We start from the raw sequence: 15,510 nt of genomic DNA, 5'->3' as shown, positions 1-15,510 counted from the left end.
ACAATATGAAGCTTGGCAAGGCTGTGGAACAGCTGGAACATTCATGCATTGCTGGTAAAAGCGTGATTTGGAGAAGCGCATGCAGAATCCACTGACGCTGAGCACACGGACAGCGTACGAGGCACAAGCCTAGTCGGAGCCACGTGACCACCTACAAGCGGTACACATGTGCCCCACAGGACACGCGCAAGAATGTTCAGAACAACATTCTACTATGTTATGGCTGAAACTGGAAACAGTGAACGTCCATTAAGAGAAGCACTGATAAACAAATGCAGTGCATTCATACAATACAGCAGCAAAAACAAATAATCAGCTACACACAGTAACATGGATGACTTTTAGAAACCTGATGCAGAACAAAAGAAATCCATCTAGAGAATAAACGGACTTACACAGTATGCAAAGAGCAAAACACAGGCAAAACCAAATCACAGTGTGTAAGTAGCAAAACTGTCAAAAAAAGGAAAACTAAAGGAGACTAAAGAGAACAATGGCTTAGTGCACCATATAATCCTGGATTGCATCTTACATTTGCAAAAAAAAAAAAAAAAAGAGGGGCTGAGCAGAACACATGAGGGACAGCTGGTAAAATGTACGGACTGCACTCAGACAACAGTGTTCTGTCAACGTTAAGTTTCCTAAATCTGATTACTGTACTATGGCTGTATAAGAGAACATCCCTGTTCCTAGAGAACACATCTCGAAATACCTAGGAGTAACAGGGTCCTGGGAGTCACGGCCGCCTAACCTGAGGACTGCAGAAAACACAGCACAAGAGCCTCAACCACCACCTTGAGCTGCTTCATTCACTATGTATAAGCTGCTTCTTGCACCAGGATTCAGACGGATGACAGACTGTGGGGACATTTTCTCTATCTCCTATTAAGAACCAAAGGGAAAACACTCTTACGGGTCCTACTCCCACACCATGTTCTATATGGTTTATGCTAAAAATTCAGGACCAGTTTCCTCTACCTGGAGCAGTAGATCTCACCGGCGGGGTTTTCCTCTTGGCCAAGAAGTTTCTCAGCTGTGCCTGTTTCACGGGGGACAGTTTAGCTGCAAGAAATCCATGAACCCATAAATTTAAAGACTTGATTTTTAAGATATTAGTATGTGGAAGAGAACAAAGAGTTAAAAGACTGGGAAGAATGCATTTACCTGGTACTTTGGGCAAGGGTTTGGTATGAGACTCCACGGTGGTTTTCAACAAAGCATTGCGCAGGCTTTCAAGGTCACTGTCAAAACTGAAACAGGATAGTGTTACAAGTGAACCAACTAAGACCTGAGAAATTGCAGGGGGTGGTACACTATCCTCCTACGTAAAAGGCAAGAGATGAGAGCATCCCAATATGGAGATGGGAAATCTGACCAGCTCAAAGGAAAGAGATCACAGTCTCAACATTACATACCACCCCCACAGCAAACACCACATCAATGGGGCTCCAGGGGAAAGGGAAACTAAAATCCTACACAGTTGGCCTAAAGGCAGAAACATAAGACCACTTTGGTAGCTTCAGGGGTTAACTGTCTAACTGCAGGGTCTGAAATCTCCACTCTTGCAAAATGACAAATCTGAGCTTCAAGACAAGTTAGTCAACCTAATCCTGACAGTTAATTCTCAATTAAATAATTCTGACTACAGTATCTGCTATCATCTATTGAGCATCTGTATAAAGTACCACCAGGTGCTTTATAGACTTAGTTTAACTCTCCAATAATCCTCAAGGCGCATATTGTTAGCCCCGTGTTTTGGCAAAGGAACAAAGGATCAGAGAGGGTGAGGAATCCGACCAGGATCACACAGGTGAAAGACAGCAGAGTCACTCTGAAACCCACATCTGCACCACTCTAAGATGACTCTGCCTTACTCTAAATATTTAATTGTTCATTCAACCTTATTTATTGAGTGCAAGGGCCACTAACAGGCCCATTCTCCTGCACACCTGTGAGTGCTGCTCTGGGAGGGAACATCCAAGGGAAGGCTCCACTGGGAGGTTTGGTTATAAAGACGGAGCTGCTGGAGACTATCGACCAGGTGATTCAGCCTCTTCCTCTGTTGGTTGATGATTTCCCGGTTGTTGGCAAGGGTGTTAAACAGTGTCTCTCGCTCTGGCACAAGCAGGCGCCTGTTGACATCAAGAATAAAGGAATCAAATGTGAATGGTTCCAGGAAAGGGACTTCCCACCAGAAGAAAAAAAGTCTACAACAGTGAGAAGAATAAAATGGAGAACCACTAGCGGAAAAGAAGCATCAAGACATTACTAAAATGTAAAATGGGGATGAAAGCCCCTCCGATGAGGATAAGATGGAGGGAGGAAAGAGCAGCCGGGGCTGGGCAGGCCGGGCCTGTGAAGAGGACGGCACAACCCGCAGAACCTCGGATGGGTTCCAGGAAGGAACGGCGGGGAAACTCCTTCAGCTATGTACTTAGGATGTGTTTACTTTTCTGCATGTAAATTACAGTAAATAAAAAGGAAAAGCCCAAGGGTTTATGGGAGTCCAGGGAGTCGGTCATTTTTTCAGAGTGCTGTCGAGGAAGAGGGATAGGAGAGTGGCCACGGTGGTGGAGCGAACAACAGAGGGATAGCGCACGACTCAGCAGCACGGAGGTCGCCCCCACCCCCGAAAGAAATGAAACAAGAAAGGGACAATAGTTCCTTCCTTTCTAGTGACAAGGTAGTGCAACATAAATCTTTAAAAGGCATTTCAGTAGGATACAAGGTAATATTTAGAGAAGGGCCTAAAACAGAGAAGTGTTAGAAAATTGTATAGATTTAAGAATCTGAACTCTGCAGAAAGGGAACTTAAAGGCAAGTTAAGTAGAAAACCCACTGGGTTGTTATAAAGGAGAAGAAAGCCTGGCTTCTCTGTTAGCATCATGCACTTTTTAAAAAGTCAACTTACTAATTAGGAAGAGAAACCCAACTGTCAAGCGGAACAGAATGCTCACACTGTCAGGTCAAGCCAGTCTCTCACATGGGAAAGAACATGAATTCAAAGCCCGGAGAGTGAGCTGTGAAATCTCTAAAGGCGCCCAGCTGCTTAAGGGCACAAGTGTTCCAGGCCACAGACACTTGCCCTGACAGCGTCTGGTGGATCACAGTTCACTTCTACCTTCCCACATCTAGGCTCCAAGCTGAGCTTCCTCAGGTTGGGCACAAAGCCGTTCTCCATGTTGTACAATATAACGTATTAAATTCTGTTTACTTATTTTAAATGCATTCTTGCCCTGCCCCTGACACGACACAGGCTGCCCCACTTAGAAGTCTGTGATCCCACGGCTTTGTAAACAAGTAAACAGATCATTTTCTGGTTTGTTTCCTTACAAGGCCAATCACATTAATCAAGTGTAAATGTTTCAGAAATCTGACATTCTGAGGGCTGACCTGTTTTTTACATTTCCTGTGGGCACCTTACTGCTTTCACAATGTACTGCATTCTATTCCTTCTGGAGAACACACAGAATAAAACCAAACACCCAGGGACAGAAGGATTCCCTATACTTTTGTTCCCAGTCCTCTCATCCTTTTAGCTATCCATACTAATTAGAAGTATTTCCTCCAAAAGAAAGTCTGGAATATACAGAAAAGTATAAAAGTAAAATTCCTCTTAATCCCATCTCACAGGTGTAACTGTGACTATTTCGGCAGATTTCTTTCCAGCCTCTCTTCCACAGTAGCTCTCCACACTGAGGTCATCTAGTACGATTTTATGTCTTCCCCTTTTCATATTTTATATATTGTACCTAATAATTAGTTATATATTTTGTATATTTCATATAACAGGAAATACATTTAATTTTTTTGAGAACATGCTATTCAATGCTTACATAGTATACTGTATTAAGGGAAAAAAAGTGACAAGATTTTTTTTAGCCACTCCTCTAACCTTTGGATAATTAGGCTGAATCCAATTTTTCACTACCATAAATCACGCTGCAATATAAATTCTTTTATGTAAATTACTGTGAACATTGCTATTATTTCCATAGAACAAATTTCTAGAAGTATAATGACTAGGTCAAAGAGAATGAAGCTTTGTAGGGTTTTTTCTAAGTCCCCCTAAATGATCTTTTAAAAAGACCACAGTAATATCTACATGGTGGAAGAGAAGACTGCGCTCACTTTTGTTTTTTCTTTTGTTCCAGATGCCGATCCCACTCCAAGTCTAGGACATCATTCACATCTTGGACAGCAAATTTCACATACTGATGAAGGCGCCGAATTTCCTACAAGAAAAAAACGAGATGGGAAAATGACACCATTTTCCAGTAGCTTGGAGGAAGGTGTGTCAAAACAGTTAAAACGATTTTAAAGTATGTTTATACTGAGAACTATAATGAACAAGGAAAGCATAATAAGCTTTAATATAATCATTGATACATTATAATTCAAATGAAAGACAGAAACTCAACCTTTTGAAGTGTGTGACAGACAGGTGGTATGAAGAAAGGGAAACAGACTGGGCGTGGCCGCCTAGAGCCTCTGGGGAACCAGTGTTTTTGCTTAGGTCTCATTTTTCAGCTCCTGTAAAAGCAGCTCAACCCTGTCCAGGAATTTTCCACTGCACTCTGGTGATCCGACAGTGCACCCATTTAACTTTTGCTCTCCTACCCATGAAATTAATTGTAATACGGACAAAATTATTCTACAAAACGGTGCTGAAAATAATTCTGCACCCAGCTATTCAGAGCACAGAACACGTAAGTCATCTCACTAGCGGGGAAAAACTCATTTCTCAAAAACAAAGGATTATCAGCACTAGAAACTGAATTTACCATTATTAAAATTCTTACCTATTCATTTATTCTAAGACTGTGATAATTTTCTTTAAATTATGGCCTAGTGTTAATCTTCATGGCTACACAATTTGACTCTCAAAAATTTAAAAATAAAGCATTCCATTACTGGAAATGCAGCATCCCATTAAAAATGTATACAAGACAACGTGCTATATGCTGGGAAAACTGTATCTGTGCAAAGATCTTACTGTGTTTAACTATTTTCAAAGTTATTCTTGGACAAGGGTATGTGTTCTGACTGAAAAAGAAAACGTCATTTAAAGAGAGCCAGGCTGATCTGAGGAAGCAATAGTAACCTTTGTGTCGAGTATAAATTTCAACTCAGTCCTCGAGGACTACAGGGAGGCCCTTTACTTTGGACGCTGGACGCTTCACGCTTCACAGGTGATCGCCCCTCTGTGCATTGACTGATGCTGTTTCTTGTGAATGCCCTCCCCACTTTGTCTACCAGAAAAAAACAATTTTTATTCTAAAGCCTATCACAAATGTTTCTCTTTTGTGGCTTAGCTACTCCCTCACCTGCAATCCCACAGCAACATACCCCACACTGTATTTCCATGTTCAACTTCCCACTGCTACTTTCCATCCCGCTGCAGGGACGGCCTCCTGCAGCGTCGTGTTTAAGAGCACCGGCTCTGAGCCGACCGCCCAGGCTCCAGGGCCCAGCCCTTGGCAGTGGTGAGACCTGGGTCGTTCCAGTATCTGTTTCCTTACTTTTCTCTGGGATATGGTACGCATTCCGTAAACGCTAGCTATTATTACCTACTTAGCACTGTGAAAAAGGAAGATTGTTTCCCTTTGAATAGGGAAAGTGTTCCCCGAAAGCTGAACTCTTCTAGTGTGGACAGGGAGCAGGAGGTAGAGAGGCCCGGAGGAAGGAAGCGTAAGCAGATGCACCGTGGAGGCCGGTGATTTGCTGAGCGGCGGGCGAGCAGGCAGCACCCTCTTGCTGAGGGCGCACATCCCCAGGAGAAGGACACAGCTAGGACGCAGCAGGGGTTCCTCAGCCTTTCTGAGAGGGGGAAATCACTTCTTTCATTTTCCTACTGTCAGTAAGTTTACCAGGTATGGGATGGAAATGGCAGGAACGGTAGCATCTGCAGTCAAATTCTGAGGCTGGAGGGGACTCGTCACACTCACAGACCCTCACAACCCAGGTAAGGAAGCCACTGTGCGCCCCTGCCTACCGGATTCTAGGAAAACCCGCGGTGGTACGGGATGACCCCTACTAAAGCTGTGAGACAACAATTTTAAATAGATTGAAAGATGATAACAAAGACTAGATTGAGCTAAAAGAGAATATAAGAATAATTAAGAATTAAAGCCAGAAAAGAGAAAGGAAAATATTATATGCTATCACTCATATGTGGAATCTTAAAAAAAAAAAAAAAAGACACAAATGAACTTATTTACAAAACAGAAACAGGGGGAGGGTATAGCTCAGTGGTAAGAGTGTGTGCTTAGCATGTACAAGGTCCTGGGTTCAATATCCAGTACCTCCACTAAAAAAAAAATAAATAAATAAAATTTAAAAATATATAAATAAATCTAATTACCTCCCCCCACCAAAAACAAAACCAAAACAGACTCACAGACATGGCAAACAAATTAATGGTTACCAGGGAGTAAAACAGGTGGGAAGGGATAAATTGGAAGTTCGAGATCTGCAGATACTAACTACTATATATAAAATAGATAAGCAACAAGTTTCTACTGTATAGCCCAAGGAACTATATTCAGTATCTTGTAGTAACCTGTAATAAAAAGTGGAAATATACGTATGTACATGTATGACATTCTGTGCACCAGAAACTGACAACATTGTAAACTGACTATACTTTAATTTAAAAAATTAATTATCCAAAAAAAAAAAAGAAAAAAAAAGAATTAGTGAGAGTGAGAGAAGTAACTTTGGTAATAGTGCACAGGAAAGAGCCCCAGGAGGGTGGAGGTTTTGGTTCTGGTCCCACTCTTAGCAGCAACAACAGCACCCTGGGCAAGCTCCCTGGCCTAGGACACTCCATATCCTTATCCGTACGACGGGATCAGTAAGATCACCGTGCAGAGTAAGAGGTTTTGAAGACTAGAAATACTGTATAAAAACTATCTTGCAGTGATCAATGAACAGCTACTACTGTAATAATTACTATTCATGATTTGATTTCTAAATGTATCTTTTTCAACAGCTACTCTCTACCAAGCTTAGGGTTTAATTATGAATTATATTTTTGTTTAATCCAAAAAACACTAAGTGGAAAAGTGCCATTTTCTTTGTCACAGTTAAGGAACTCGATGGGAAGTAACTCTATAAGGGCAGTTATCCAAACCTGTACCTCAGAAAGGAGCGCGACTGTCACCGGGGCGGGTTTTAAGCACATGCCCTGGCTGGACTCTCCTACCTGGAGCTGAGCTTCACTCTTAGGATCCAGCGGTCTCTTACAGAGCAAGTGCAGATATCCGGAGTCACGGTTTCTCTCATTTTGTTCTCTGGCTTCTTCAACACCAGCAAAGCCCTCAAGTAAAGTTGTTTTCAGGGTACTTATATCTCCATGCAGAGACTAGAAAAGGTACAAGGTTGTGTTGATAACAAAAGTGCTAGTTCCAAGAAATAAACCTTTCTTTCTAGATCAAGGAAGGTGTTTTTCTCAAATATTTAATATGATAAACACCTGAATATAGTTACTGGTCAAGCAAAAAATGAATTTCATTGCTTGGAAAGAAAGATGCTAATGTTCATTATTTTTCCTTCTTCATTAAAAAATACATATTCTAATAATCAGAAACTAACGAAATAAGAAAAGTATCAATAACCCTGATCACTGCTAAAACCTTGAAGAACTTTCCTCTTTCCAAGCATGTTATCTAAGGCCAGAGCTCTGGAGTAGGACAGTCCGAACTGGGGTCCAGGCTACCACCCAGTAACTGAGTGGCTCTGGGCAAGTCACTCCAGCTTTCTGAGCCTCGGTTTCCTGATGTGCAAAATAGAGAATAACAGTACCGACCACACAGAAAAGGTGTGGAGTCAATGAGATAATGCAGGTAAGGTATTCAGCACGATGCCTGGCACGCAGGAAGTAATAACAGTAACACAGTAAACAGTACTGACAACAAGTATTTATTATTTTTATACCATATATTCTCTTACGTGTTTTGTTTTTCCTTAAACCTAACTTTATAACCTAATAATTTACTACAAAAGACAGTAAATTTTCTCCTGTAAATGACACATAATAGCTTCATTAAAGTCTGCTTTTGTACTAAGAAACAAAAAAATCAGTAAATTTTCAAATATACCTAAACTAAATTAACAACTGTAATAAAGTTTAACAGAGTGCCTTGCACGTGTCAGTGGGGTAGGAAGTACTTACTACTCCATATGAGAAAACTAAAACATAGAGTAGCTAGAATAACTTGCCCAAAGTCACATAATCTCTAAGAATTTGAACCGAGACATTCCTAAGTAAATTTATCCACATAAAAAACAGTGATGTTCTCTGAAGAGAGAAAATATGTATTATACATCCATGGAGTGTTATGAGAGCAGTTTTTAAAAGTACAATTCAACTTAGAAGAACATCAAAAACACAAACCTCTGTGGTCTCTTTAATCTCCAAAAGAAAGGTATGCAGGTCGTCTGATTCTGTTCGCAGCATCTTCATCTCCTCGGAAGTACCCACTTGGAAACAGGCTTTGGCAGTCCGGGCTTTCAACTCTTCCAGCTCCTTCTGAAAGTGAGCGATCTGCAGAAGCCACAAAGGAGGCGGTGACTTAATCTGAATGGCACAGCAGTAATGTCCCACTCCCAGGCTTGCTAACAGCACAGACTCCCTGGGACACACCAAGGTTCAATGCCAGAATAAAACAGCCACATAGAAGCCTGCACTCAGAGCCATTCCAGTCTCACTATCAGAGCTACTTGTGGAAGAGTCTGCAGGAGCAAATTTACCTCCTCCCCGATTCCAGCCATCACAGGATCTGACTCTTTCCACTGATGTCCCTGCTTTTCTGTAACAGGAGGCTGAAGTGATTTCACCTGAAACGAAAGGCAAACGGTTTAAAAGTGCATCCTATACCCCAGTGATGGCTTTTTGGAGCAAGTGGTTCAGCGTCTACCACAGGTAGTGGTACTCTCGTAATACAGTCACTGCCCACCATTCACTCATTTGAACCTGTATTTAGTGGGTACCTTCTCGGTATTAAGCATGTTCCAGACAGTGGAGATAGGAGTAAACAAGGTAGACGAGGTCCCCAATTCTCAAGGAACTTACCTTCTACTGGGATAAGATGGATAATGAGAAGTAAACAAGTCAGGTAAGTTTAGTTAGTGATAAGTGATATGAAAAAAGTAAACAGGAACATATAAAGAGAATAAAGGTGGGCACTGCTTGAGATGAGACAGCACAGAAAGCCCTCACTGAACCAAGACCTGAAGTAAGGGAGAAGCTATGGGAAGTTCCCGGGGAAGCACCCCTCAGGCAGCAAGAAGAGCGAGTGCAAGGAATCAGTGAGGCAGGAAAGACCTTGGCAAGTTCAAGGCAAAGAGATGAAATGAAAGCGGGCACATGAAGTCAGGGAGGGAGCCGGAGGCAGGCAGACGCAGGTTGTGGAAGGCTATACCAAGGAGGTTGGATTTTATTCTAAGTGTGGTGGAAGACTACCAGTGGAGTTTTAGGAGAGTTTAAACTATTCTTTGATTTATGATATTAAAATAGAGCATGGATGACAGTGAGAGGTAGAGAAACAGAAAAGCGGTCAGGAGGCCAACAAGGTTAAGAGATAATAATGGCCTGAAGTACGATGCCAGCAGGAGACAGAGACGTGGATTTATGACATACACCACATCAGTGTGGACTGGGGAGGAGCTGTCATCTACGGCGACTCGTGGATTTGAGACTTGAGCAAGCTGCCTGGCCAGTGCTACTCACCAAGATGAAATTAAGAATTTATAGTTATCAAAAGAAACCACAAAGAGAAAAGTAAACACAATTCAGAGAAAGTATTTGCATTATATGGAAGTTTTGCATGTGTGTGTGCACATGCAACACTGATTTCCTAGAAATCATTAAGAAAAAGACAACCCAACAGAAAAATGGGTAAAAGACTTGAACAGACACCCTCTGTAAAAGATAGCCAAATGGCTAACAATCATATAGAAAAAGAAAGCTCAGTTTTACTAGTTGACAGGGAAATACTCATTAAGACCATAAAATACAACAATAGTAAATGAAAAGTGCCAGGCCTGGCGGAGCACCTGGGCTCTCACAGACCCCTGGTGGGAAGACACTGCAGAGGAACGTATGCACAGTCCATGACCTGACAATTCCACTCCTAGGTATGTGCCCCCCAAAATGCTACGTATATTCACCCAGAGACATCAACTAGCATGGTCATAACAACACTACTCACAATAATTTAAACCCAGAAGCTACTCAAATGCCCATCAAAGGTGGAAAGAAACTTGCAGTACGGTCACCAAATGAATTCCGTACAGCCACAACGATAGGGAACAACCTCACAAACGTAATGTTGAGCAAAGCAGTCAGATACAAGAACGTATACCACGTGATTCCATTTCACAGAAGGTACAAACAGACTAAACTGAGCTATGCTGTTGGAAATCATTACAGTGAAACCCCTTCAGCAAGGGTAATGACCTTGAGGGGCACACATGGGGGGGATTCTGGGATCCCAGTCATGTTCTAGTTCTTGATCTGGGTCTTGGTTACCAAGGTGTATTCAGCTGGTGACAATTCACCTGAGGTGTACATATATCACATGTACCCATTTTTTCCCCATGTGTATTATATGTCAGTAAAAAATTAAAAAAGGAAAATAAACTGAGTTGCTATGGAGAGGCAGAGAAAAAGAGGGCAAAGGATCGACTTCTTTGGGAATAAGAGGAAAAAAATCAGGTGCTATAGTCTTTTCAGACATAAAGAGAACACAACATGGATAAGCTCAGGAATCAGCAGAGAAAACAATTCTCAGATTCTAGGGTTGAGATACATGGCTTTTATAAACGCACATTTCAAATATTCAAAGCTCATACTTTGGTATTTTCTATCACATAGTACTAAATACTACTTCAAAGGTATGAATTCTAAAACACAAAAACTCGTTTTAAAAACATGCATGTTTTGGGCAATAAATTAGCACACACAGCATTGTAGGCTGAGTTTAAACATACCTGGGGAGAGCCTGACTTGGCCACAGGAGGGGTTATTCTAGGCGATTTCTGCACCATGGAGGGCGCTGGACTTGGAATGCCCTGAGCTGACCGCACTGCTAGAACAAAAAGTTAAAACAAACAGTATTTATTCCTGTTATTTTCCCATCACAAATGTCCTTTCCTCAAATCTAAAAAAAATACGTTTCTTATTGTCACTGGCCCCTCTTTTATACCTTTGTTACTGAGAGTGACATCCATAGTTCTAAAATAACTAAAAGACATGCATTACATTTTTAGACAGGAAACTCTATAAAGCAGATGAAACTGGACTCTGATAAGAGGCGTGTGTATTTGTTTGCAAGCCCAGGAGATCGTCCACTTGGGCCATCCTTACTCCACGTGGCTCCTGAATGCACCTCTGGGAACAGTAGAACAGTAACCCCATCACCTTGTAAGAACTCATAGGGTCTTCAGACCCTCTGAAAGCCTTTAGGACAAGTCTCACCCTGTCATGCATCAGAATCACCTAGAAGCTTTTAAAAAACAAATGCACCAAAAACTCACACCCAAGGCTGATTAAACTGTTAGGGAAGGGATCCAGTGTGCAACTGGGATTGCGATCCAGTACTCTAGGACCCACTGAACTGTAAGAATCCCATCATGGCAATGGGGGTAGAGAGAAGTGGGTGGTGAGCAGTGGAAATAGATAAAGTGTTTGTGTGTTATGGTCATGTTTTCTCTCCCAAACTGTAAAGAGATGGGAAAAGACTAAAGTAAGGCTTGTTAACTTCCTAGGTCACAGTCAGAAGCTTTTCAGAATTTGATGAAAAGTCCCAGAGTAAGGTGACTCTGGCAAACTCCACAAGGCAGCCCTTTCTCTTGAGCAATAAGTAAGAGAAGATTTCAGGAATTTCACAGCTCAACACTCGCTCAGTATTTACCGAGATAAAATTATTCCTGATCCTCAAACACCAAATGGCTACCTAAATTTGTCTGGCTAGATATTTATTATCACTGGCATTCAGAAAAACCAACTTAAAAACTGAGAAAGACCTGGCAAACACTATCCCAACCACATGAGCAAATTAACCTCACTTACGTCAGGACAAAAGGAAATCATGCGACATGATGCACATCACCTATGTGGTATTACTGCTCAAAACGTTTCATGTGAACCTCACCACGTGGAAACTCAAATCCAAATTGAGGGACAGTCCACAAAGCTACTGGCCTGACCTCTTCACAAATGCTAATGTTGAGAAAGACAAAAAAGGTGAAAAACTGAGACTAATGAGACCAAATCAGAATATAATGTGTGGTCCTTGAGCGGCTCCCAGATTGGAGGGGAAAAAGCTATACAGATCACAACTGGGACAACTGTGGAAATGTGAACATGGGCTATTGACTGGATTACTGTTAAATTTCCTCCGTGTGATAACGTATCGAATGCCCCTGTTTTTAGGAGATAACACACTGAAGTACTTAGTGGTGAAGTGCTTCCTGTCTGCTATTAACTTGCAAATGATTTAGAAAAAAATTTACATTAAAACGGAAAGACATAAAGCAAACAGTGCCAAGTGTCAGCAAGTCATGGTACTCATCATATAACTTACACCACCTCTCTGCAGATTTGAACGAAGGAAAAGATAGGCTAGGTACATTTGCTCCTGGAGCATCATAATGCACTTCAACTTGGCTATAAACATTATGTCCATTTACGACCTTTATTTGATAAATCTGCTTATAGTAGGGCTGAGTATGAAAATCCAAACGGTCACCAGAAGAAACAAGCACAGTCGCCACCGTAGGCTCTTCCTCTTCTGTGCAGCTTAACGAATGGTCTGTGACTGATCTTCACGCAGGGCAGGCTCCACGGGAAGAGAAGGCCCCACAAGCAGAGACAAGTGTGGCCGTACTGAGCCCACTGTGAGTCTTCCCAATTCAGAGCACAAAAGCCACAGGGCATTCGTGGGAGTTACAGGAAGCAAGATAACTTAACCTAGTCCAACTATGTTAGCTAACATTCTGAAACAACTTTGAAAAACATTAATCTGAGAAATCAGGACTGAGCTCTAAAGCAGTTTGTGAAACATACCTGATGCCGAGGGAGAGACTGAGGACTTGGATGACGTGGAACTGGATGGCGCTGAGAGCGGCGCAGGGTGGCTGAGGGGCCCGGAGGGAGCGGGCCTGGAGGCAGAGGAGAAGGGCAGCATCGAGGGCGCGGTCTGTGAGTTATGCGCAGGAGCAGGGGGAGCCACGGCGGGAAACCTGGAAATGGCGGTCCGAATGGATCAGCATGGCCTGCTGCTAACAGGTTTTTTCACACTGGTCACCAGCAATCATCAAGGGCGAACTTACCATCCACAGTTTTTTGCCTTCACACAGAGCATGCTAATAATCACTGGACACACGACATGTTCCCGTCCTAACGCTACAGTAAGCAAATGCACCCTAGTAGTCAGAAATGGGCAACATGTTTCAGGAAACCACAAAGCTATTTTTTCCCTCATTCTAGGACAAATAGATTTGTGTGACAGTCATTTCAAGTTTCATTTTCACTTATCAGACAATGATTCCTTGAGGAGAGCCTGAGGCCCACCGCCTCCTCCAGTCTCTGCAGCAGCTCTGCACATAATACATGCTCATTAAACATTCGGTGAAGCGGACTGATTAAGGCAGAAGGGATCAAGGCTAAATAAAGAACACAGAGTAAATAGAAACTTGCTTTGTAATTGTTTCTTTGACAGAAAGTAAAAAATTCTAAAGCAGAAGATGTCACCCGCCAGTTCAGACACCGTTTCCGTCCCGCTCGCCCATTCTGAGGGCGGCTGGGCTGCAGCGCGACTGGAGACCATGAAGAACGGAGAGTGACTGAAGCAAAACTTAACCTTCCTGGGTGGGGTCTCTCAGTGGGATGCTGATGGTCCACTGGGAAGGGAAGGGAAATTTCACCTAAAGAGCAAAAGTCTGTAAACAGTCTAAATATCCAGCATCAGATGACTGGTTGAATAAATTACAGTATGGCCACAAAATGGGGTATTAGGCAACCTTTAGAATGAAGTGGCTTCATGACAATTTAATATTAACAATGACAGCAGCCAGCAACCCCTCCACAGTAACACAGAGGAGTGGGGGGAAGACCAGTAGTGTTTACCCTCAATGGTTATCTTGAGAAAGGCTGCAAGGCACAAAGATTACTTCTCCCAAGCAGCTTACATTCTAGTGGTGAGAACAATACAAGCAGATAGATATGTAAAAAGTAAGACTGGCGTGAGTTAGCAGGACTCAGATCTGGAGGAAACTGGAATGCAGTGCCAAAGAGTTAGGACTGTACTCAGAGAGCAATGAGGAACCACTGGGGACTGCCAAGCAGGAGAGACCTCTGACGCATTTACAGTTTCACAAGAACACCTGCTGGCGATGTGGAAAACAGCTCAGAGAGAGTCCAGAGTGGACACAAGGGGGGAAAAGGACTGAAGAGATTCGCTTTCTTTACGGGATATTAGTCTGAAATGCTTCATTTTTCAAAAGGAGTCTCTCCTACATTTAAAATCTGAAAAAGTAAAACAAGCACTTAAATACAAACTTCCAATAGTTTAAAAAAAATTCTAAGAGATTTCTGGACTCTTATCCACTGATGAAATGCAAACCTTTCATGTTGTCTGAATTTTCATCCTTTGCAACTATTACTCTGCAAAAAAGAAAATCTATTCAGTAACTTCACTTATGGCGATTCTCTTTACCGTGAACAACTTGCAGTGTTTCTGCCTGTCAAACTTGAAGTGTTACTTACTTTTCGCTAAGATTGACCTTGACTGCAGAAGCTGACGGTGGGAACGTGGGCTTCACTCCTAGGTTTGGAGCGGACGCACTTGGCATCGGTGTGCTTTCCAGGGTAGGCTTAAAACCCGACGGCCCCGAGGAGAATGAAGCAGCTGGTGGTGCCATGGGAGAGGCCACAGGGGTGGGGGCGAAGGAGGCTTGAGAAGGAGGCGCAAAGGAGAAGGTGGATACTCCAGAGCCCAGGGCTGCTTTGGGATTGTCGGAGCTGCTGGAATATGGGGGGGCCTCCCCAGTGACAGAACCAGATGATTTCAGGGAAGAAGAACCAAAGGAGAACACGGCAGGGGCTCCAACAGCAGAAGGTAAAGAGAAGGTGGAGGTGGGAGCGGCCGATGATGAAGGCAGAACAGAGGCAGGAGCTGTGGCTGCTGGAGTGTCGAGTTTCTGTGGGGCTTGAGAGGAGGTTGGGGTGGTAGGAGTACTTCCTGCAATGAAAAAATTGGCGAAAAAGGAAGGGAGAAGTTAACCCTGTAACAGTAGAGGTCTACATCATAGAAAGCAAGTGGAAAAGGACTGTGGTAGAATGAAGCCAAAAATAATGGTCCCAGTTCATGAAGGCGGAAAAAAGGGAAATGGAGTTGATGCTGGACTTTCCATAGCAAACATTCCATCTAGCAAGATGTATAAAACTTTGAAGGAAAAAGGAAGTGAGAAAAGACATTAGACTAATAGGACTTCATGAATACC

The 15,510-nt window shown here is 42.6% G+C and overlaps 1 protein-coding gene across 3 annotated transcripts in view; it reads right to left on the bottom strand.

Moving 5' to 3' along the window:
* Positions 1-15,510, bottom strand: part of NUP214 (nucleoporin 214) — a 90,813-nt gene that overhangs the window by 57,082 nt on the left and 18,221 nt on the right. For 2 of the 3 annotated variants that reach the window (XM_032478679.1, XM_032478678.1), the window contains exons 12-21: positions 14,774-15,248; positions 13,073-13,248; positions 10,996-11,093; positions 8,755-8,841; positions 8,399-8,548; positions 7,208-7,366; positions 4,132-4,235; positions 1,950-2,132; positions 1,165-1,250; positions 979-1,062 (exon numbers count right to left, since the gene is read on the bottom strand). In XM_032478679.1, coding sequence (XP_032334570.1) covers positions 979-1,062; positions 1,165-1,250; positions 1,950-2,132; positions 4,132-4,235; positions 7,208-7,366; positions 8,399-8,548; positions 8,755-8,841; positions 10,996-11,093; positions 13,073-13,248; positions 14,774-15,248 — 1,602 coding nt within the window. The remainder of the gene's footprint in view (positions 1-978; positions 1,063-1,164; positions 1,251-1,949; positions 2,133-4,131; positions 4,236-7,207; positions 7,367-8,398; positions 8,549-8,754; positions 8,842-10,995; positions 11,094-13,072; positions 13,249-14,773; positions 15,249-15,510) is intronic. The other variant, XM_014556926.2, reaches the window with a different exon arrangement.

This window comes from Camelus ferus, chromosome 4 (genome assembly GCF_009834535.1).
Source record: "Camelus ferus isolate YT-003-E chromosome 4, BCGSAC_Cfer_1.0, whole genome shotgun sequence".
Lineage (NCBI taxonomy): Eukaryota > Metazoa > Chordata > Mammalia > Artiodactyla > Camelidae > Camelus > Camelus ferus.
The sequence above is the reverse complement of the archived record's forward strand: the minus strand, read 5'-3'. Positions and strand labels throughout refer to the sequence as shown.